We start from the raw sequence: 23003 nt of genomic DNA, 5'->3' as shown, positions 1-23003 counted from the left end.
AAAATTCTCCTTTTCTGTTAAGTGGTTAAAACCAACCGACACGGGCACTCACCAAGTGCAGTAAGTCCTTCAGAAATGGAAGAGAGAATATACATGATGACATGAGGTTCCAGGCTTGCAATAAAGTTCATGTGGTCCTGGGTCAGGACTTCCAGTAGTGAATAGTAAGACTGGCTAAGCTTGGGATAATCCTGTGGGAAAAGAGGACAAAAATCAGGTTAGCATTGTGCACCTCCATATACAGGGAGCAAGATCTTAAATAAAACAGCTCAGTTCCCTTCAGATGGGAAGACAAAAGAGCTAGCTGGAGCTAGTGTAAGCTCTCCAGAGAAATATTCAATCAGTGTTGGCAAAATAACAAACAAAACCGCCAAACAAAAACACGCAAACAAGATGAGGGACTCAGATCTTGCCAATGATGCTTAAGGCTTACCAGGAGGTCACTATGGGGAATAGAGAGGAGCAGCTTGATGAAGGTCTGTAGAGCATTGTCCAGGGCATCGTCTCCATAGAGACGGAAGACTCCAAAATTGACATAACTCCCACTGAGGGCAGCCTTCAGCATGGAGAAGCAGATGGAGATGCCCTTGAGCTTCAGTGCATAGACCTGATCCTTTGGGACCTCTCCTAGTGTCAGGATGCGATTGCCTGAGTGAGTAGACAGACACGTGGTAATATATTATTTATTCAACCACATTGTAACTGATAGTTTCTGTAACCAACTCAACCCTCTTACTCAAAGGCCCTTGGTGTCAGCTGGCACTGTAATACTGTCCTGGTTATTGCCAGGGCTAGCCTGAGACCTACACTGCATACACTAGGGTGACTGAGCTGGAATTCACTCCCAGGGTTATGCTCCTCTAAAGCCCTTACCATACATTGTTATCATCTTGCTTGTTTCTCTGAAGAGTAAAATGCCATTGGGGGAAGAGACGTCAAATTGGAGCCGCTGGGATCTGAGCAGAGAACACAGAAGGAGAAAAAGTCAGGGGTATGTTGCTGGAAGACTGGGATACTTGAGTCTTGGGTGATTCTTTTTGCACTAAGATGTTCAGATTACCTATCCTAACATGGAATAACTAAGTTAAAGATATTTAACCTGTGACAGAGCTTGTATCTTGAAGACTAACACCTAGACTCAAGTTCTGCTTCTCAAAGTGAAAGCATTTAAAAGAAAAAAAGTGAGGCAGATGAAATTACTCTTAAAATTGTCCATTTTGATTAAAGTATAGTTTCTACAACAGTCATTTCTGACGAACTCAAAGCTCGTCAGACATTAATCTACATTTACCTTTATAGCTTTGGTGGCAACTAAGGGAGGGTACAAGCACTATTACCACTTTATAAAAGAAGAGAGGCAAAGGGACTGCGAATGCTACAGGACAAAGTAGGTGAGGCAAGCATTTTAAACAACTTGAGTTCTGGGGTGCCCAGTTGGGTTTGGCTCACGGTTTCACGGTTTCAAGCTGCATCGGGCTCTGTGCTGGCATCTTGGAGCCTGCTTGGGATTCTCTCTTTCCCTCTCTGCCCCTCCCCCACTCATGCTCTCTCAGATAAATAAATAAACTTGAAAAATAAAAAACAAAAACACTTGAGTTCTGAGTTCCTGACTGTTCTCTTGACCAGAGCACCTCTTCTTTCGTTTGCTCCACCTTTTAAATGAGCTTCTAGTTGGTCTTTTTAATGACTCTAGTTGGTTAAGGCCTCATACCTAACAGTCCTCCTTGATTCTTCTTTCCTTTCCTCCCCACACTGGATCCATCAAGATCTAGCTCTACAGTATGCCCTGAATCTATCTACTTCCTGTGCGGTCCTTCTGCTCCCACTCTTGTTCTCCCAGTCTCTTACTTCAGAGTAGAGTGATACCTTTAAATAAGGTAAACAGAGATCATTTTAATCCCATGCATAGAAGATTTCTGCAGCTTCCCACTGTAATGAGAATGCACTCGTCCTCACTACTGCTGTCCTAAGTTGCTATATGACTGGGTCTCTGCCGGCCTGTTTGACTTGTCTACTATGGCCTCCCCTCATTTGCCATGCTCCAGCCAGTGGTATTTTCTGTCTCAAGTCCCCGTGAGCTCATCCCATCTTAGGGTTTTATAGTTGTTCTCACTGTTTAGAATGCTTTTTTTTTTTTTTTTTTAACGTTTATTTTTGAGACAGAGAGAGACAGAGCATGAACGGGGGAGGGTCAGAGAGAGGGAGACACAGAATCTGAAACAGGCTCCAGGCTCTGAGCTGTCAGCACAGAGCCCGACGCAGGGCTCGAACTCCTGGACCGTGAGATCACGACCTGAGCCGAAGTTGGACGCTTAACCAACCAAGCCACCCAGGCGCCCCTAGAATGTTTTTTCCCCTTATTTTGCTGGGCTACCAGAGTCTTTCTTGTCATTCAGATCCCAGCTTAAATATCACTTTCTCTGAAAGGCCTTCTCTGACCCTCTTCTCCGTCAATTCCCATTTTATTAACTTTTTTTTCATAGCACTTACCATTATTTGAAATGATTTTCCATGCTTGTTTTACTGTCTTTTCCCCTGAATGTAAAATCTAAGAGAGGAGAGGTTTTGTCTGACACAACAGCTAAGAAAGTGGCTGGCAAAGACTAGATGCTCTCAAATATTTATCTTGTAAATGAGTAACTCTTGATTATAAGCCTGATGGGAGGCTACTGCCACCCCTCAGTAAGGCAGTTTTAAAAATTAATTATCTCAGGTGTGCCATGAAAGGCAGATACACAGACCTGAAATTCTAGTGAAGTCAATGTGCCGGATTACTGTTTTCCTCCATCCCTAAATTTTTCAGCGAATCTAAAATTTGGTATTTTGGAAGTCTCTCTTACTTTCTTCTTAAGTAAATCTTTACCAATCCAGCTGCAATCTCCCAAATAGATACCTTTCTTAAAACAGTATTCTAATGCACCCGGCATCATTCTCAATTAGTCCTTCTGAAATGAGAACTTTGAAATGTGGTAGGCATGGCACCATTACTAAGTGTTAACTTTTATATGTGGGTGGCAAAATCAGAATGTTGGTTGCCAAATTCACTTCTTGTAAGAATGGGTATCTTGGGGCTCTTTTCAAGGTGACTTATTTCCTGCAAGCAGCTGTGGCTTTGTGTGGCTGGAGCACCCTTTTTCCAAACATACAAAAATATACATACGTGAACTTTTATAGATATTTTTTGCAAATTCTATTAGCAGTGAGTCTTAATATCTTTCACAATCTGCCCAAAACATTAGATGAAATAATTTCTCCTAGAATTCTCTCGGGTAAAAGGGCACTTGTGCCCTTTGAAAATTTCCTCTTGCTTACCTATTATGAACTAATTCAGCCATGAGCTTGAGCACAGGTGTGGTACAAGCTGGATCATGGTACCATAGCTCAATTGCCCGCTGGAGAATTGGCATGTAGGATGGATATCTGTAAATGAAAAGCTAAGGAAAAATTCTGAATCCAGAAAGGTACAGAATTTAAAATAATCTCTCCGCATTGGCCAAGCACAAACTGTCAAGTTAAAGTTCTCTAATTTCCTGCCTCCTGCTTGTTAATCTTGCAGTCTTTCTAACCAGACTGTGTGTTCTTAAAATTTTCATAGGCATCTAATAATGTGCTGTAATTTACATAATGATTTTCTTCTGAAGAGCATAACGTATTTCATATTGTTATTTATCCTCTTATCCCTTCGTGACAGGGAAGCAGCTATTTCCGTTATATAACTACTGGAGAAACAGGCAGTCAGATACGAAATGATTTGTTCAAGGTTATGAATCCAAGGTTAGGCTTTCTAATTCCTAGGGAAGCTGTCTTTTCTTAGTAGATCGAAATGTCTCTTTTTTCTAAGTGTGGCAAAATTCACATGCAGCAGCTCCACAGGCATTTTATATCTGGGGCCCAGAAAAGAAAGTGGTAGGAAACGACCTCGTTCATTTCCCCATCTCTCTCACGGGAGCAGGTAGCGCTATGCCATCACACCACTATGGAATGGGAGCTTATGAGTTGCCTTTGGGGGCAACTCCTTGCCTTCGTAGCCTCCCTAACCCTGCCCACCCTCATCCCCCATGACTACACCGCCCATCCACCCTCCAGTTAAGGCTTGCAGTAGCACACTCTTGGTCTGTATTAGGATACATCCACTCAAACAGCATCATGAAACTGGTCTTGGCATTGAAGGCGAAAGCTATCCCTCTCAGGTCTCTTACTAGGCCAACCAGAGTTCGCTGTAGTAGAAGGCAAAAGTAGGTTAAAATAGAAGAAAAACCAAACCTATAACTACTTGATGGGGATTTCACAAATGTGTAATCAAATTCTTCCACCATTCAACAAATACTCCTTCCCAGATATTCCGAACTGATCTCTTCCCTACTAGAATGGAATCTTTTCACTTAGAAAATTAGTTTTGTAAGCCTGTTATCTACTAAGAAAAAGCAATGGTTCCTGATCCATCACAGCAAAAACAGAAGCTGATAAAGTTTTAAGACACTAATATGGTAAGTTCTAAGTAAAAAGGAGAAGAGCAAAAAAGCTTGATTGAAGAAGAGTTAGGAAAAAAGAAGATAAAAATGGCCAAAAAGTCCACACAAGAAGAGGCAGAAGGACCACATATCTGAAAGGTCTGGTACCACACCTAGTTACAAAGGCATCAGCACCACAGGAAATCAAATGCAGATCCTGCAGGGAGGAAACACAGCAACCTCCATCTTACCTGCCCTGGTTGGAGGCCCTGGAAATAAGACTGATGTGTAAATGTTGGAGGGTAAAGTACACTTTCACAGTGAAAGAGATGGAGGCCTAAGAGGCAGATACTTGTGCCATCATACTGCTAGGTGGCATGAGGGCCAGGGTTAAGACTCATACCATCGAGACTCCAAATCCTCTGTTTCTCAGTAGGACTTTTACTTGTCCCGTGGGCCCTGAACAGCAGGAAGACTGCTTTTAAAAGCTGATAATCAATAGGCTCAAGGACATGGGAACATTTGGGTGTCCTGACTCATTTGCCAAAAATGACTGTACTTCTGGGGCGCCTGGGTGGCTTAGGCAGTTAATGTCTGACTCTTGATTCTGGCTCAGGTCATGATCTTAAAGTTCGTAAGATCGAGCCCTGTGTCGGGCTCTGCACTGACAGCCCTGCTTGGGATTCTCTCTCTCTCTCCCTCCCTCCCTCCCTCCCTCCCTCTCTCTCTCTCTCCCCCTCTGCCCCTCCCCCACTCACACACACACACACACACACACACACACTCTCTCTCTAAATAAACAAAACAAAACAGACTGTACTTCTAACAGCCTGCTTTAAGCAGACAATTCTCTTCCTAAACTGATACCATAACTTGTCTTCAAATCTAAGACACAGCCACTTTAAAAAACTTATTACATGAGGTGTGACAAAGATGTGGAAAATGCTTGCAGTTCGTGGCCAAAATGGTTCTTTTCATTAACTTCACCTGCTTTGTATGGAACTAAAGTGATGGGGAAAAGGGCTGCTATTCAGTGATATCCCTCAATTATCCTTGGTACTGGTTAGTACTCTAGCTCAAGTTACTGACATGCTCCACACTAAACTCAACTCTGAATAGTACCTATCTCAAAACACTGGTAGAAAGAGGGGAGACAGCCGGGCAAAGTGGTGTTGCTCCGTGACTTCCCTGATGATTTAGAGACAGAAAACTAAGAGGCTTTCTAGAGAAGAAAACAGAATTTTAGAATATTAGGTAAAGCCTGGCATCTTGGGGCAATACTTCTGGCTATTTGGTGACTATAATTCAGCTTCAGCATCATTATGAACACTGCAAAAAAGTCCTACGTCCTACAAATATTAATAGCCTAGTATCTTCTGGTTTTGGTCCAGAGATCTATGGACAAGGAGAGCAGGTATGTGTGAAGATGAGGAGAGCAAAAATCAAGAAATGATAATTCTGAGAGCCAGAAATCAATAACTAAAGGTAACTTTAAAATTCCATATATGTGGAAATTCATACACCCTTCTAAATGACTCCTGTCAAAGAAGAAATCTTAATGGAAATTAGAAAATCCAAAGAATTGAATGAAAATGAAAATGTTACATACAAAAACTATAGATTCTGGAGGCCTATTTCATGACAGTGTTAATATACTTAATGCTATTCAACTGTACACCTAAAAAATGGTTAAGCTGGTAAATTTTACATTATGTAAACCAACATGTGGAATAATATGCCTAGAGGGACAGTTATAGCTTTAAATGATTACATTAGGAAAGAAGGAGGGCTGAAAAGTTAGAATGGAAAAACCCCAAGAAAAACATATGAAAATAAACATAAAGAGCAGAACTGAATGAAGTAGAAAACAAAGATACAACAGGGTTTTGTTTTGTTTTTGCAAAGACTAACAAAGTTGACACATTTCTGGCAAGACTGATCCAGGAAAGAGAAAGTACAAATATGCAGTATTAAAACTGAGAGGCGACACATAACTAAAGATACAACCAGAGATCAAAAAACAATAGGAAAACACACAAAATAACTTTATGCTACTACATTTGAAAATGTAGACAAAAATCATAAGTATTACATAAGAAAACACTTTAACATAAAAACAAAAGACTTTATAAATCTCTACTGGTTTGTCGATTTCAAAATCCCAGGAGCCCAAGAGATTAAATAGAAGTGAAATCAGTGGGAAATGTATGGATGAGCACTATTTTCTGTAGTAATAGCTAATCTAGTTTCTGTCAGAGGCTGCCCAAAAGCAGAAACTGGTCAATCAGTGGGTGAAGGACTCACCTTTGCCTCTTGCTCGTTGAAACTATTAGTGCTAAACATCTGGGCCACAGCCTCAAATGCGGCTGTGAGTGGCAGCATGAATTGCTCATACTGATCTTCATCCTCTCCTGAAAGGTAAACAACCCAGGGTGTGACTCCAATATAAAAAATTCAAAGCTATGCATGCAAGGAAAATAAGATGGTATGAAAGATGAGCAGACCCGAGGATAATTCAAGGGGGCCCCTTTATCATCCCCATGGGTATGAGTACTAATTTCAGAATAAAATATATAGAGAGAATTTTTAAACTAGAAAATGGCCGGAAGTCATCCAGTCCAGGGATGTCCACACTGTGTTTGACAATACCAGAGATTCCTATGTGTATGAGGTACTATGTTTTTATTTACTTCTCCTTAAGTGACAGCTGACAGTCAGTTAAGAAAGGACCGAGTCTGGTGTATGAGAACCTGATGAGACTCGTACTGGAGTCAGGTGCCTGTGGAGGCTCTCTTCACACTTCTCTCTTTTCACTAATCTTCCATAAACCTGGAAGGTTCTGTAATGTTATATAGTAGGATTGAATTTAAATAGCTCAGAATGAAGACAAGTGCTGCGTTTCAGTCATTAGTTGACCCCAAACTGCTAATATCACACGGCAGCTACAAAGGCTCTTAAGCCTTGTGGGTTCACATGTGCTAGTGAACTGGGGGGGGAGGGGGAGAGGTGGGCATGAAAAGTTGTGTTGACTGTCTTGGGTGGGTTGCACCTTCATGTGGGGTAGAGGGTTATCTGGCCAACAACAGGCATTTAGGCCTCAATTCTCTTAACTTTCTGAGGACAAGTATGAAATAGGTTTTAAAAATCACTGCAGGGGCGCCTGGGTGGCGCAGTCGGTTAAGCCTCCGACTTCAGCCAGGTCACGATCTCGCGGTCCGTGAGTTCGAGCCCCGCGTCAGGCTCTGGGCCGATGGCTCGGAGCCTGGAGCCTGTTTCCGATTCTGTGTCTCCCTCTCTCTCTGCCCCTCCCCCGTTCATGCTCTGTCTCTCTCTGTCCCAAAAATAAATAAAAAAAAAAACGTTGAAAAAAAAAAAAAAAATTAAAAATCACTGCACATCAGATGAAAACTTCTGGCACATATAGTTCTTCTCTTCCAGTTACAGGGACCATTATAGCATGATCTGTTCTTGGTGAAATCAGACCGTTATTTCAGACAGTTTTGTTACTGATGAAACAACAAAGACCTCCCCCACATCTAGTTTTCCATGCTCAAGTAAGAATTTAGAACAATGCCAGACTACTACGCTAGCGTCTAGGATTTATTGCAGTACCTAAATCCACCATGAGGAGACGCCCAAGTGCCGTGTAGAACGTAGTCCGACACCTCATGTCTGTCAGATTGGACTGATTGTTAATACCCAGAAATGAAAAGTGCTCGCTCTATTAAAAAAAAAGAAGACAAGTTAAAAAGATAAAGACATGGGTCACAGGCGGAAGGCAAGCCAGGAATTTCAGAATTACTGAGCCGTTTCAAGCTAATGGCCACATCATCATTCCTTAAGGGTATGAGTGGGATTAAAAATTTTTTTAATGATTGTTGTTATCTACAACTAATTTATCTTTCTATGAATAATAGTAGGCAGCTTCACCATAATTCAGATAATTTGGATTCCAAAGAGCAGCTCAGATGAGAGTAAGTGTGATCTGGCAGTGTGAAGGGAGTCAGGGAGCAGTCTCTGGCTGTGGGGGCACTACGGACCTCAATTGAAACATCCCTCTTATATGGCTGAGGAAGTGTGTGTGGCTGGCTGGAGAGGAGAACTGGGAAGAGGTGCTAAATCACTCACCGTGTGATTGTTCAGCATGAACTGTACCGCACTAAGCTTCACTAGTTTCCTTACACTACTGTATGTGAAGACAAAGAAAGAAGGTCAAGGAAAGTGTGTGCAAATGAAGAATCTTTAATGCAGAATGCAACTTTCTAGGATAAAGTAGCTTCTTTCTTGGCTATGAATTCCATACCCAGATTATCTTATTTTCCTTAAGCACTTGAATATAACACCTGCCAAATGGGGGGGAAAATGTGTTTTCTTCTAAGCAGTATTTAACTGATTGATGACAGAATACCCATACCAAACTCCTATCTGTAAGAAAAGAGATAAAACCCAGCAGTTCCCCCCCAAGAATCATGAATATCCTAGGACAGCTTTTCTCACTGGGGCTTCTAAGAGCAAATTAAGCCCTAAATCCCTGCCTAAGGCATCCATGGTGTGTGGTGAATTAGGTTCTCTCTTATGCATTTAGAATGGCACTAGTTACGTACAATCTTAAAAGTCACTAATTTTTATAGGGTTTAGTCTCTTGTAGACCCCTGATTGTGGAAGCCTGCCTCAAGAGCAATTCAAACTTTATAGTAGACTTGGTCCAGCCCAAGAGGGAATACAGTCACTACTTTTACTGCAGGGCCTGGAATCAGGCTGCTTCTAGCAACAGGCTGACAATCAAGGTGGACTCTGTCATCACTGGGGATGCAAAAATCATGGCCACAGAGTGTATACTGATCAGACAGCTCTGCTATGTATTTCTGGATCTTAGAGATAACCAGGCATAAATCTGTAGAAACTGTTAGCTTAAGGGGTGGCTCCTATTTGGAGTCTGGAATTCTCCCTGGATTCTGTGTGGGTATTGGCTTTGGCTTCTAGGAGAATGGAGAATACCTGAGCACACATAAAGCTAAATTAAAGTGGAAGCAGCAGCAGGCCATGATTTCTAAGACTGTGGCAAGCCACAGTTCCTGCTGTGCACAGAAACCGGCTTAGAAAAGGATATCCAATGGAGAGATCATTGAGAAGCTGTAGTGTCTTGGAAGTGATTGGTTCACAGCGGCCCCAGTACTTCAGGTTGGTGATGCTGGAGGACAAAAAGAAAAAAAAAGCAGGAGATACTTTTGATTTGCCTGGTTTCCTTGAGGGTTGGAAGAAGAAGAAAATCATCCACCAAGAGTCACCACACATCTGCATCACCAATTCACAGACATCACAACCACAAAAAATGGGTATAAAATCTCCGTACTTACATTTGGTTGACTAGAAAAATTATCCTTCAGATAATCTTCACTACTTGGTTCCAAAGCTACACTGGCCCATACCCAGGCCCTTGGAATTCTGGGGCACTCCAGGGCTGATTTCTGCAGCAAGGGTAAGAGATTTCTGCGGCAGTGATAACATGCAGACGTATGCAATTCTGCACCTGCGCCATCCACTGTCAGCTGCAGAATTCTAGTAGCCCTTGCTTCCGGGTTCTTGGCTGGCAGAGTCCTTTAGACCCCCTTTGCTTTTTGCATCAAATTATTAACCAGCTCATGAATATGGGTGTTTAGGATTGGGATGGCTGGAAGGGGAAAAATGTCACTTTGCACACAGCCCTGGGTAAAATATTTAGCTCCTAGTTGTGTGCTTTGAGATACTGAGCTCCTAAAAAGGGGAAAATGTAAACAAAGGGGGCAAAACTTAAAAAAAAAGAAAACAAACAAAAAAGGGCCAATTAGGAGCTCCAACTTTGAAGACAGTTCAAACAGCACTAGATTTTGCAGATTCAAGACTCTTCAAGAGTGTGATAGTTCTTGAGAGGAATAAGCCTGTTTTAAAGTGGGGCTCTCCTCCTGGCAGGGGGGGGCGCACACCTAGTGGAAATCAGCACCAGAAAACGAATGCCTACTCTGGGCATCTCTGGCAGCAGGGTGATTGGGTGAGAGGCTGAGCACCTCTGGGGAGGGATGTCCATTTTGCTAATGCCATGACAGGGTTTCACCGGTGATTCCAGAGGCTATAGAGGAGATTCCACATGAACAAAATTAAATCCTTGCCTGTACAAGCCTGGAATGCTCTGGGGCCGGGCCATATCTCTAAGCACAGCTTGTCACACACTCAAATGCACAATTTTCTGACGCAAACGATCAATGCTGGAATACCAAGGCACTGGCAGCATAATGCCAAGATCACATTTTACAGTTGCAAGGGACTCTTGCTGATGGCAAGCCAAACACTTACATTTTTCCTATGAAGACGCTTAGGACCATGGTCTCATCATTCAAGCCCAGAACTTCTGAGAGTCGGCGGTACAGCTGGTGTTGTGTTAAGGGAAGAGAAAGTAATCAGAAAATATGGATTAGAAAAATCACATCTCAGTACTGTGTTTGTCCTTATTCAGGGGTAAGATGTGGGAAGAAAATGGACGAAACTGTAGGGGAAGTCTTTGTTGAAGGGATTAAGCTAGTTTGGAAGTATTACTTGACACTGGATAGATGCTGAGCTATCTTACCAGTCCCCTTCGACCCTGAGATTATAAAGACTATCAAAACCTTCTGCTGTTCTCAGTATCAATTCATGTACAGAAACTGAGAATTGCCAGTGTTGAGACCAATAGATGTTTTGACTGGCCATTTGTTAAGCATAGGGAGCATTAGAGAGATGGGCCCAATTCTTTGATGAATCTCTCAAAATTCTACACATGAAGAGGAGACATGTGGACTATCCTGATACTAAAACCTGTGTCTGAATTGTTATCAGATGTTTCTTAGTTAGCAATTCCGCAAGCCCAAGTGAGAAAGAAGTAGAGCCAACTGAGAGTCTGTTACCTTAGAGGATTTTTGCACCTGGTCCCCAATGTAGATCTTACGAAACTGTTCAAAAAAGCTCAGCATGGCCAATTCTAGCTTCTCGTTACCCGCTTGAGCCAAGCGAGAATCTGTTAGGTTCATCAGTTGGAGCACCCTAGAGGAAGAAGAGCAATGATTCTCTCAACAGCAGGATATCCTGGTCACTTTAGAAAATCCAACCTACCCTCCAATGGTCATATGTGTCTCCTCTCCTTACCCATCCTATCTAAAAGGCATTCTCTACAGGCTCTATGCTCTGCTGAGAGAACAAAATTCTCCATTTCTGCCCCCATATGAACCATAGCCAGAGAATGAATATGAGTGTCCGGTTGGATGTTTAAAACTTCTAGTCCACTGAGACCGCAGGCTGAGTCAGAACTCATAATTAGCTTAAAAATAGTGGACCCTACCCGCCCCCGACCAGTATTGGGGTAACGGTCTTCCTGAAACTTCTGTGAGACCTTGAGTAAAGCAATTTATTTTCTGAGTCCCAATTCCTCACCCATAAAACGAGGGAGACTGGACTAAGCCCATGGTCCTCAATCTTTTTTCCCACCGAGCCATGAAGGGAATGGACCCATGAAGGACAATGTCCACAGGTAGGTAAAAGCTCCAGGAACCAAGAGCAGATATACCACCGTGACCTCATCCCTGTGCTACTGTGACCTTGTCTCTTTTCCCCGAGCCTTTCCCTGGTGAAAGAAGGCTGGAATGCAAGCGTGTAAGTACTGAATGAGTGTTATTACAAGCAAGTCATCTGACATTTTGATGACATGAGAACAGGTGGTAAACTATTTCTGACACATCATGAGTGAATCAGACTCAGGCCTGATGCTGTAACACTCAGTGTGAGAAATGAGGATACAAGACACTGTCTTCAATTTATATTAGGACACACACACGGTGTCACACCAAGCTGCTGAATCAGAAAGCTTATTTGCTTTCATCCTTATCAAATCTTTGGTCGGCTCTTCAAAAAATGCCAGTGTGACATGCCGTGGAGACTTTTGTCAGGATTAAGGCACCTAAGGGCATATGGGCATCTGATAACAGACAAATGGGCATTTTCAGAATAGGAATTACGGATTGAAATGTCTGGGAACCAAAATATTCTAAGGCATCATGTTAAAATGTGCTTATCTCTAAGGAGAGCATCTCAAAGTTCAGAAACCTTCAGGGTGGCGGTTCCCCAAGGTCACACAATACTGAAACATGACCTGCTCTTCTACTTGCGTTCTGACAGGAGGGTGCACTGGGGTGTCCAGTGGCTACCAGACGCATGACATCATGACAGACTGAATGCGGACACAGATCTGAGAATCCAGCTGACTTCTGGGCCACACATTAAAACAAAGACACTTCTCTCATTAATTTTTTTGAAAAATATTTAAAAAAACATTATTTCTGTTGACATGTTTTGGGCTTATTGTTATTTTCAAATGAATAAATTTAAACTTTCTCAGTTTTACTTATTTTTATTTTTTAAAAAAGATTTTTTTTGGAATGTTACTTATTTTTGAGAGATAGAGAGACAGAGCATGAGTGGGGGAAGGACAGAGAGAGAGAGGGAGACACAGAATCTGAAGTAGGCTCCAGGCTCTGAGCTGTTAGCACACAGCCTGACACGGGGCTCGAACCCATGAACTGTGAGATCATGACCTGAGCCAAAGTCAGACACTCAACCGACTGAGCCACCCAGGCGCCCCTAAAAAAGATTTTCAGTAATCTCTACACCCAACGTGGGGCTCAAACTCGTAACACCGACATCAAGAGTTGCATGCTCTACTGAGCCAGCCATGCACCCCAGTTTTACTTTTTAATACGAAAAATATCAATAGCTGTATCTTATTTTCTTTTTAAGTTTTATTTTATTTTATTTGAGAGAGCAGAGACAGTGTGAGCAGGGGAGGGGCAGAGAGAGGGAGAGAGAGAATCTCAAACAGGGTCCACACTACCAGCACAGAGCACGATACGGGGCTCAAACTCACGAAACCATGAGATCATGACCTGAGCCGAAACCGAGAGTGGGAAGCTTAAGTGACTGAGCCACCCGGGTGTCCTTTTGATAGCTATATCTTATAAACAAAAGCTCTTTGAGATTCTCAAATACTATTTATTTATTTTTAAAGTTTATTTATTGAGAGAGAGACAGAGAGGGAGAGAGGGGAAGAGCATGCATGTGCGCAGGGGAGGGGCAAAAAGAGGAAGAGAGAGAGAATCCTAAGTAGGCTCCATGCTCTGCACAGAGCCTGATGTGGGGCTCGATCTCATGACTATGAGATCATGACCTGAACCAAAATCAGGAGCTGGATGCTCAATGGACTGAGTCACCCAGGGGCCCCGAGATCCTCGATACTTTTTAAGAGGACAAACAGTCTTGGTGAAAAGGTTTGAGAACCTCTGCAATAGAGTATTAAAAAATCCTGCCTTTTTATTTCCGTGTTAGGTGAAATTTTAGAAATCATTAAATGTTCATTTATAGGTTTTTTTAGAAAGATGGATAAGAATCACAGGTACAAAGTAACTTGAAATCCTCTGGGTGGAAAAGTTATGTCAAGAGATTTGAAAGGCTGCAGAAACTCTGCAATTCCATATTTGGAAATATTTGAAGAACCACAGTTTCCTATTAGTCTCACTCTGCTATTGCAAAAGTAGTCCACATTTCATTAACTCTGAGATACTGTCCTTAAAACTAAAAGCTACTCCCTACTGTCATTTTCCTAATTCTGTATCCATCATTTCCTTGCTGAATTACTGCAGATGTTTCCTCAGTAAAAGCTGAAGGTAGAATTTCTGCTATATTTATAAAATGTATTTATAAAATGTCTGCAGTTGGACCTTCATTTTCATGGGCAATCAGGTTTGTGAGATTACATTCTATACATGGGGAGGAAAGCACTAACAGAAGCAGGCCAAGCTCCCATGGCTTGAGAACACCAAAAGGAGCAGTGGCAGTCACAGCAGTGAAATAGAAAGCCTCTGTGAGACCACTTACCGACAGACAAGCTCGCCATCCATAGCATCTTGCTCATCAGTGCTGGCAAATGAAACCCGGCCACCAATCACTGCGCCAATGATGTAAACCAGCCATGTCAGCCTTCCTGCAACAGGAAGAAGACCTATTAGTGTCCACTCCAGTGGTTACTTCATTGAAGAAATTTCCTCACAGTGAGGTTCATTTCTTACTATGGGCTTCTGTAATCTTAAGAACACTATGGTAAAGCCATAATGCCTAACTTTTCCTACAGAGTATAGCTATCACCTCACTCTGCTAAGGGAAATTCATTAGGTAACAGACATTCTCCTATCAGACAAGGTCATTACTTTTATAGTCCAGTACTTTCTTGAAGTTAAAGACATCCATGTAGATAAGATTTTGGTTACTCTTCCCCAGCTACCTGTGGCATTTATTTATAATAGCCTTTCGTGCAGATGGAGGTAACTAATGATGGAAGAGTCATTTTGGGGTAAAGGGAGGAAAGAGAGGTGGTGATAAGGGGTGCCTGGGTGGCTCAGTTAGCTGAGCATCTGACTCTTGATTTCGGCCCAGGTCAAAATCGTGAGTAGGAGGAGCCCTGCGTGGAGCCCTGATTGGCTCTGTGTTGACAGTGCAGAGGCTGCTTGGGATTCTGTGTCTCGCCTCTCTCCCTCCCCCCCCAACTCCCCGACTTGCGCTCTCTCAAAAATAAACATTAAAAAAAAAAAAAGAGAGAGAGGTGGCAACGAGTGAAGGGGTACTGGCAGCACCGCCTAACAGGCCGCATCCCCCACCCACTCACCCTCCTGCACGGCGATGTCCATGGGGCTTGCGCTGGCGCTCTGTAGCAGCTCCTGATAGGATTGGGCAGACTGGTCGAACAACTGCACAAGGAGCGCACACGTCTTCTCGTATTCACAACGTCCGATAGTAGACAGCTGGTCCAGCTGCTGCTGCACCAGGCCTGTGTCCTCCAGAGGGTCTTCCAGTCCATCCCTGATCCCGAGGGAAGAAGAAGGCGGCTCTCTTAAAATATGCTATTGATTTCCTTACCACGACAGCTCTTGTTCTTCTGCATTTAGCCAACACTTCCACTGGTAGAGGCCCACATCCCCACACTCCCTTTTGCACAGAAGGAATATATATAAAAAGTGGGAAGACCAGTGTCGTCACCCTAGGATGCGTCTTCTTTAGATAGATTCTGTGTGTTCGTGTCCAGTCTTTTGATCTGAACAACTGCTCCCTTAACATTCGTCTGCCTCAACCCTCTCTGTCTTATGCTTCTCACCCCAGGGGCTCTTGGTCCTTGACTATAATAACCTTTGGGACTACAAATATCCTGTCCTCATGTGCGGTCTTTGTGGCCCAATGTATTTTGAAACTTAGAAATCTCCAGATTTTAATGAAGCAATATGAATGCTTCTACCATATAATATGAACCCTCAATGGACTCTCTGGGGTATCAAATACAACATTCCTGTAGCAAAATGTATCAATATTATGAATAGTCACAAAAAACATAAGTTTTAGAAAAAACTATAAATGTGCTCATACTAGCACATGTCAAGTTTTGCCACCAAATGCATTTTCATTCCAAACTGATGAGAAAATTTGGTTCTAGATCTTGGATTTCAGAATTGCAGTTGAGGCACTGTGGATCTACACCAGGTCCTACCTTACCTACTGCTCCTAGATTTAAAAATCTTGTCATACTGCAAGCTCTTTGTGTATTGCTACATTGTAGTGTGACACCCCAGCGGCTGCAACACTGCCCCCATTACAGCTAGAGTTCACAGTTGTGGGTGCACCATGGTCCACACACTGGGCCAGGACATAGCTGTGTGATCCTTCGAATAACCTTGCCCAAGAGCACACAGCTATTAACTGGCTTCCCTGGGCACAGAGCCTGCACGTCTAACCACTCCTCAACACTGCCTCAATGAAACGAGCTGAATCCTCAGGAACAGAAACTATGTCACTAAGAGAAGGATGCTTTCGGGGCTCCTGAGGGCTCAGTCAGTTAAGTGTCTGACTCTTGATTTTAGCTCTGGTCACGATCTCATGGTTTGTGAGATCCAGCCCCACATCAGGCTCTGCACTGATATCGCGGAGCCTCCATGGGATTCTCTGTCTCCCTCTCTCTCTGACCCTCTCCTGCTTGTGCTCTCTCTAAAAATAAATAAATGTTAAAAAAAAAAAAAAAAAAAAAAAAAAAAAGAGAGAATGATGCTTTCTAGTGGGCTTCACAAATACTTGGATTTTGAAATGATTCAAGTCATTAACAGTTGAGACTATCACTCATGGCAATTAAATGTACTTGACTCTGAGCCAATTAAGATCTGATTTTAAAAATACCTCAGACCTTCAGAATCCAAGTAAATTCCCCTGAAAAACAGCTAACAAAAAAATCTACAAGAAAGGTCCCTAAACAAAGAATAACTTCACTTTATACAGGTCATTTTTGAAAGGGTCTAACATTTCTTTAGCTATAGATTTCCGGTCTAGTTAACAGTCAAGGTAGACAGAAACCATGTGTTCCTATAATACAATCAGCTATCCACTGCCTAGGATCATCTCCTAGTAAGCTCTGGATTGTGTCATCTTATTTACCCATTTATTTCTTCAGGAAAATAAAGCACCTATAGCTTACACATAATTCTTATCATCTATAGCTTATAAATGTTCCTCTCATGTTTAAAGGAAATCAGTGGCAAGGACAAACAGTATACTGATATACCTAGTAGTCAAAGATATTACTAAGGATGGCAAAAAAGAGAGACCTAATAAGTATGTTAAAGACTATTCTTTCAGATTTTATGCTCTCATCTGCTATTCTGCTGACATGAAAAAATGGCCATTAACAGCATTAGCTCCAAAAGAGAATCATGTCAAGAATGCCTTTGCCAAGTGGGTGTCTCATCTCTGGCAAGTCCAACACCAGGCAACTGGAGAGAGAATACTGAACCCTGTCCCAGGTTCCTTACCTCAGTATGATGTGCACAGATTCCAAACGGGATGTGATATAGGCTTTGGTGACCTCAGGAGTATAAGTTTCCAGCATGTGGGGCTCTGTGGCTTTCACGTATGGCACAGAGGCTGCCAACCGCTGCCATAGGCTCAGGAGATAGTGCACGCTATTCGGGGCAAATTCCCAGTGCTAAGGAAAGCCAAAAGAGTAGGAAGTATACTTCTCATTTCTGTACACAATACATTAGTCCCATGCCACTTGACACAAAGGATAAAGACTTGGGGAAAAAAAAAAGACAGATTTTTATGGGCTTTGTTCTGTGCATGACAACTCATCCAATGTACTTATTAGTATTTCAGAGATTAACCATCTAATAAAAAGAGCTGTTCTATCCTGGTTGTGTAAACCTTCCCACAAGGAAAGCCTTGCGTACGTGGTTCTCAAACATTAGTATCCATGAGGATCACCGGGAGAACTTGCTGGACACAGAGACACTTAGGCTCCACCCTGGACCTACTGAAGCAGAAATTATGGAGGTAAGACAAGCACTTGCATTTTTCATCAAACTCCAGAGGATTTTGAATCAAGCCATAAAATTTGAGAACCACTGCCTTATACTACGTGACTAAGAAAAAGATGTCACTAACTCTTCCCTCTTCTGTCTAGCTCCCTGTTCCAATCTTGCCTTTTTCAGAGTGATAATCTAAATATTATCCCTGCAATTCCTACAAGTTCCTCTAACCAAATCCTTGCACTTTTTTAAATGCAAATGAGTAGGCTGCAAGAACTACTCTGCAGAGTTGCCCTATACTTCTATTCACTTTGGCTTGAGGGAAAAAAGGGAATACAGGCACACCCATGGGTTTGGTTCCAGACCACTACAGTAGTGAGTCAAATGAATTTTTTGTTTCCCAGTGCACATAAGAAAGTTATGTTTGCACTATACTATAGTATATTAAGTGTGCAATAGCATTATGTCTAAAAAGACAATGTACATATCTTAATTAAAAAATGCTTTATTGCTAAAAATGCTAACCATCATCTGAGATTTCAGGAAGCTGTAATCACTGATCACAGATCACTGTAATACACATGAGAAAGCATGAAATATTGGGAGAATTACCAAAATGTGACACAGAGACATGAAGTGAACAAATGGTGCTGAAAAATGGCACAGACAGAAGACTTGCTCGACGCAGGGGTGCCATAAACGTTCACTTTGTCAGAAATGCAGTATCTGTGAAGCGCAATAAAATGAAATGCAAGAAAACGAGGTCTGCCTGTATTCTTAGAAGTTTAAAACCAATGAGCCAGAGAAAAGGTTCCTATGTGTAGGTGAGAGAGAGACAAGCAATCAAAGACAAACCTGTAGGCTGGTCACTGTGAAGTTAGCTATCAATCGGATGACCTCAGGGTAGTTTTCCACCTTTACTAATTCTCCCAGTTGATAGTTACTCTTCAATCGGGCCAGTAGTCTGCAAAACTCATGGTAATTGTTTGGGTCTGATAAACTCTGGTGACAGCACAGAAGGAAAATGAAATGTAAAATGTGATTCACTATACTTCCAGAATGACATTTGGGATGGCATGAGGGGAAAGGAGAATCTACTTTAACTTCTGAGCTACAGGTCCTCCCTTAGAATGACACATCTCGGGGTGTCTGGGTGGCTCAGTCAGTTAAGCGTCCAGCTTTGGTTCAGGTCATGATCTTGCGGTTCGTGAGTTCGAGCCCTGAGTCATGGTTTTTTGGTGACAGCTCAGAGCCTGGAGCCTGCTTTGGATTCTGTGTCTCCCTCTCTCTGCCCCTCCCCCACTCGTGCTGTGTCTCTCCAAAATGAATGTTAAAAAAAAATTAATAATAATAAAAAAAAAAAGAATGACACTTCTGTTAGCATGTTTAAAAACAATTTTTTTTAAAAGTTGTTTTTAAAAAGGGACGGTCGCATCTATTATTTCATGTGTTCATAAAAATCATCCTGTGAGATAAAATTTCTAGCATCAATAAAGAGTCTGAAATAGAAGCCCAGAAGGATCACATTAATTGCCTAAAGTGGCTATTAAATAGCATAAAAGGAGCACATTCTAAGATATGACTGGTCTTATACTGATAAAAAAATTATGAAATTTTCATTCTCACATCTGTCAGATTTATCATTAAATAAGACTAACACTTCAGTGGCAAAGTTACACAAATGTTTAGTTTATTTACATTATATCACCATTGTTATAATAAATTTAGTCCTATATTAGTATGTTTATGTGTTTTACTTCATACTTCTATCAAACACTTTGGATTTGCTTGCATATTAGACAAACATATCTGTTTTCTTACACAGGTCTTCCTCTATTAGCATACTTTGTTTTGTTCACCAACACATCCCTGGCACATAGTAGGTGATCTGTGTATTTGTTAAATGAATAAATGCATTTTTAACAGTCTTCAATAAATGCTGCTGAGAAAATTGGACAGCTACATGCAAAAAAAAAAAAAAAAAAATAAACTGGACCACTTTCTTATATCATACACAAAAATAAACTCAAAATGGACTATAGACTTAAATGTGAGATCTGAAGCCATTATACTCCTAGAAGGAAATGTAGGCAGTCATCTTCTTGACAATGGCTACAGCAACATTTCTTTAGATATGTGTCCTCAGGCAAGAGAAAGAAAAGCAAAAAATAAAGTGCTGGGGCTATACCAAAATAAAATGGTTTTGCATAGTGAAGGAAACCATCAACAAAATGAAAAGACAACCAACCCACTGAATGGGAGAAGATATTTGCAAATGATATAAATAAGGGGTTAACATCCAATATATATAAAGAACTCATACAACTCAACACCAAAAAACAACCTGATTAGAAAATGGGCAGAGGATCTGAATAGACATTTTTCTGAAGACATATAGATGTCCAACAGACACATGAAAAGATGCTCAATATCATTAATCCTCAAAACCACAATGAGATACTACCACTTACACTTGTCAGAATAGCTAGTTAAAAAAAGACAAGAAATACTGGGGCACGTGGCTGGCTAAGTCATTAGAGCATGCTACTCCTGATCTCAGAGTCATGAGTTCAAACCCCACAATGGGTGTAGAGCTTACTTTAAACCAAACAAAAAATCTTGACCCAAAAAGACAAAAAATAACAAATGGTGGTGAGGATGTGGTGAAGAACAAACTCCCATGCACTGTTGGGAGGAATGTAAATTGGTGCAGTCACTGTGGAAAACAGTATGGAGGTTCCTCAAAAAAGTAAAAACAGAAATACCATATGATATAGTAATTCCACTACTGGGTATTTACTCAAAGAAAACAAAAACACTAACCTGAAAAGATATATGCACCCTTATGTGTACTGCAGCATATACAACACAATAACCAAGACATGGAAGCAACGTTAAGTGTCCAGTGACAGATGAATGGATAAAGAAAAGTGGTGTGTGTGTGTGTGTGTGTGTGTGTGTGTGTATGTGTGTGCATATATATAGAGAGGCAGACAGAGAAAGACAAATACCGTATGATTTCATTTATATGTGGAATCTAAAAAACAAAACAAATGAACAGACAAAAAAAAGCAGAGACAGACCTATACATACAGAGAACAAACTGATGGTTGCCAGAGAGGAAGGTTTGTGGGGATGACCAAAAATGGGTGAAGGGGGAGTGGGAATACAGACTCCTAGCTATGGAGTCAATAAGTCACAGGGACAAAAGGTACGGCACAGGGAATATAATCAATGGTATTGTAGTAGTGTTGTGTGGTGACAGATGGTAGCTACACTTGAGGTAAGAATACCATAACATAAAGAGTTGTTTCACTATGTTGTACATCTGAAACTAATGTAACATTCTGAGACAACTATACTTCAACTTTAAAAAAAAAAAAAATTTTTTTTTTTTTTTTAAACAGAGGGACAGGACTAAGTATATTTAAAAATGAAATGCTTGTATGGTATTTCCTAGTGTAGAGAAGTGGTACTTTAAGAAAAGTAGGTGTTGGCTGAATCTCTGGGACTGAAAAAGACAAAAAGGGCAATCGAGTTACAGAATGTATATATTAGAAAAAGCACTTTATCTCTCTTCCCACCTAAAAGCAGCCCTATACACTTAGGTAAATAATGTATATTAAAAAAAAAAAGAAACAAAAACAAAAACCACATTTCTTGAGGGAAAATTACTAGCTCTCTCCCTATTTTTCCTGTATAAGTCCTGCATTCTTGAAGCGAGAGCATACAAATCCCTCGTTTGGGATCAAGAAACTGCCTACAGATACAGATTCACTTAAACCTTCTGAAGAATGACACACCCAACTGCTCTCTAGGATTTCTGCTAAGTGTGGCCTCTAGACGGATTTCCTTCTGACTCCTAACAGATAGGCATATACTAATCACCCCCACCCCCACAACAGCATATATATGTATGTATTTATTCAAATAAAAATAAATCCTCAAAAATCTTACCTGTGGGTTTTCCAGTATTCGTTTAACACCATCAACAAGATGAGAGAGAAACTTGGCCCTCTCTGCATTATTAAACAGGGATCTTCTGACTGAGGCAATCTGTACTAAGCAGGATAATACCTAAAAGCAGATGCAATCCAAACACAATTGATTAAAAAGATGATATGGCTATTCCATATTATCTTTTCCCTCCTTCCCCTCCTATAATATTCTTCTTACATATGCCATTAATTCTTTCCTTTCAACCCCTGCTACCATTTCAATGACGTAGAAAAAGTTCAGGAAGATGCAACTTAGGATATTGGAAACAGCTTTATTACAAGAAAAAAAAACCCCATTAGATCCAAGTTACCATAACAACTAGTTAAATCCAGAGTTTAGAAATTCACTTAGGTATTATTCTTTGACCACCTACCGGCTTCTTTGATTCTTGTTAAGATATGTATTTAAGGTTTTAAAATATCATTCAATTCATAGTTTAAGTAAAGTTTTAGATTTGGTTTTCTCTGTTTCATGAAGAATTTTGGCTCATCAGGCTTTGCTATGTAGTGCTATAATGAAATAACCAAGTTATATCTGTGTCCTAAAAAAACCCAGGCTTTATACTGAAAACACTTCTCTTTCCCCACTATGTTAGATATTTACACTGTTTGCCCCTTCAGATCTGTATCTTCTATCATTCTCCACACTGCTCTACTCCTTCAGAAGCTGACTTCTGTTAACTAAGCAGAGCCAAGCTCCACTGCCCTCTTGCCTCTAGTAGGCCTCAACCACTGGAAAGTTCTAGCAGGAGATTAAGGGCAGGAAGAGAGAGGCACCCCTTCTCAACTCCTGGCTGGGCCATGATTGGCAGTATCCCTACTTCTGCTGTCCAGCCCTCCCCTAAGCCACAGCTTCAGCTCTTTCCAGGGTTTTCTCCTCTTGCCCCCAAGGGCTCCCCACTATTGTACTCCCTTAAGGGTGTATGGCACCTCACCACCCCTTGTTGGATTCCCTTAACGTTGCCCACATATCTTTACAAATAGTCCTTTCACTAACTACCCCTCTTGAGTGAGCTACCTTTTCCTGAAGTAAACGTAAAGATAAAAACAGCAATGTTTCATGTTTCTACTAAAGCAAAGGTCTACATTTGGAAAAGTACCATAATAACCAGGGAAACAGTCTACTGTAGAAAAACTATGCAAAACATCCATTACTTTCC

At 41.3% G+C, this 23003-nt stretch overlaps 1 protein-coding gene across 2 annotated transcripts in view; it reads right to left on the bottom strand.

Annotated features, from left to right (window-relative positions):
* XPO7 (exportin 7) overlaps positions 1 to 23003 on the bottom strand; it is a 40311-nt gene that overhangs the window by 6735 nt on the left and 10573 nt on the right. For both annotated transcript variants that reach the window (XM_081795623.1, XM_081795624.1), the window contains exons 9-24: positions 21803 to 21922; positions 18701 to 18847; positions 17351 to 17523; positions 15169 to 15362; positions 14385 to 14490; positions 11369 to 11504; positions 10782 to 10855; positions 9562 to 9642; positions 8580 to 8643; positions 8064 to 8172; positions 6756 to 6862; positions 4129 to 4217; positions 3313 to 3420; positions 874 to 956; positions 434 to 648; positions 53 to 191 (exon numbers count right to left, since the gene is read on the bottom strand). In XM_081795623.1, the coding sequence (XP_081651749.1) occupies positions 53 to 191; positions 434 to 648; positions 874 to 956; positions 3313 to 3420; positions 4129 to 4217; positions 6756 to 6862; positions 8064 to 8172; positions 8580 to 8643; positions 9562 to 9642; positions 10782 to 10855; positions 11369 to 11504; positions 14385 to 14490; positions 15169 to 15362; positions 17351 to 17523; positions 18701 to 18847; positions 21803 to 21922 (1945 nt within the window). The remainder of the gene's footprint in view (positions 1 to 52; positions 192 to 433; positions 649 to 873; positions 957 to 3312; positions 3421 to 4128; positions 4218 to 6755; positions 6863 to 8063; positions 8173 to 8579; positions 8644 to 9561; positions 9643 to 10781; positions 10856 to 11368; positions 11505 to 14384; positions 14491 to 15168; positions 15363 to 17350; positions 17524 to 18700; positions 18848 to 21802; positions 21923 to 23003) is intronic.

This window comes from Panthera onca, chromosome B1 (genome assembly GCF_046562875.1).
Source record: "Panthera onca isolate mPanOnc1 chromosome B1, mPanOnc1 haplotype 2, whole genome shotgun sequence".
Taxonomy (NCBI): Eukaryota; Metazoa; Chordata; class Mammalia; order Carnivora; family Felidae; genus Panthera; species Panthera onca.
This window is presented reverse-complemented; position numbering and strand designations above follow the sequence as displayed.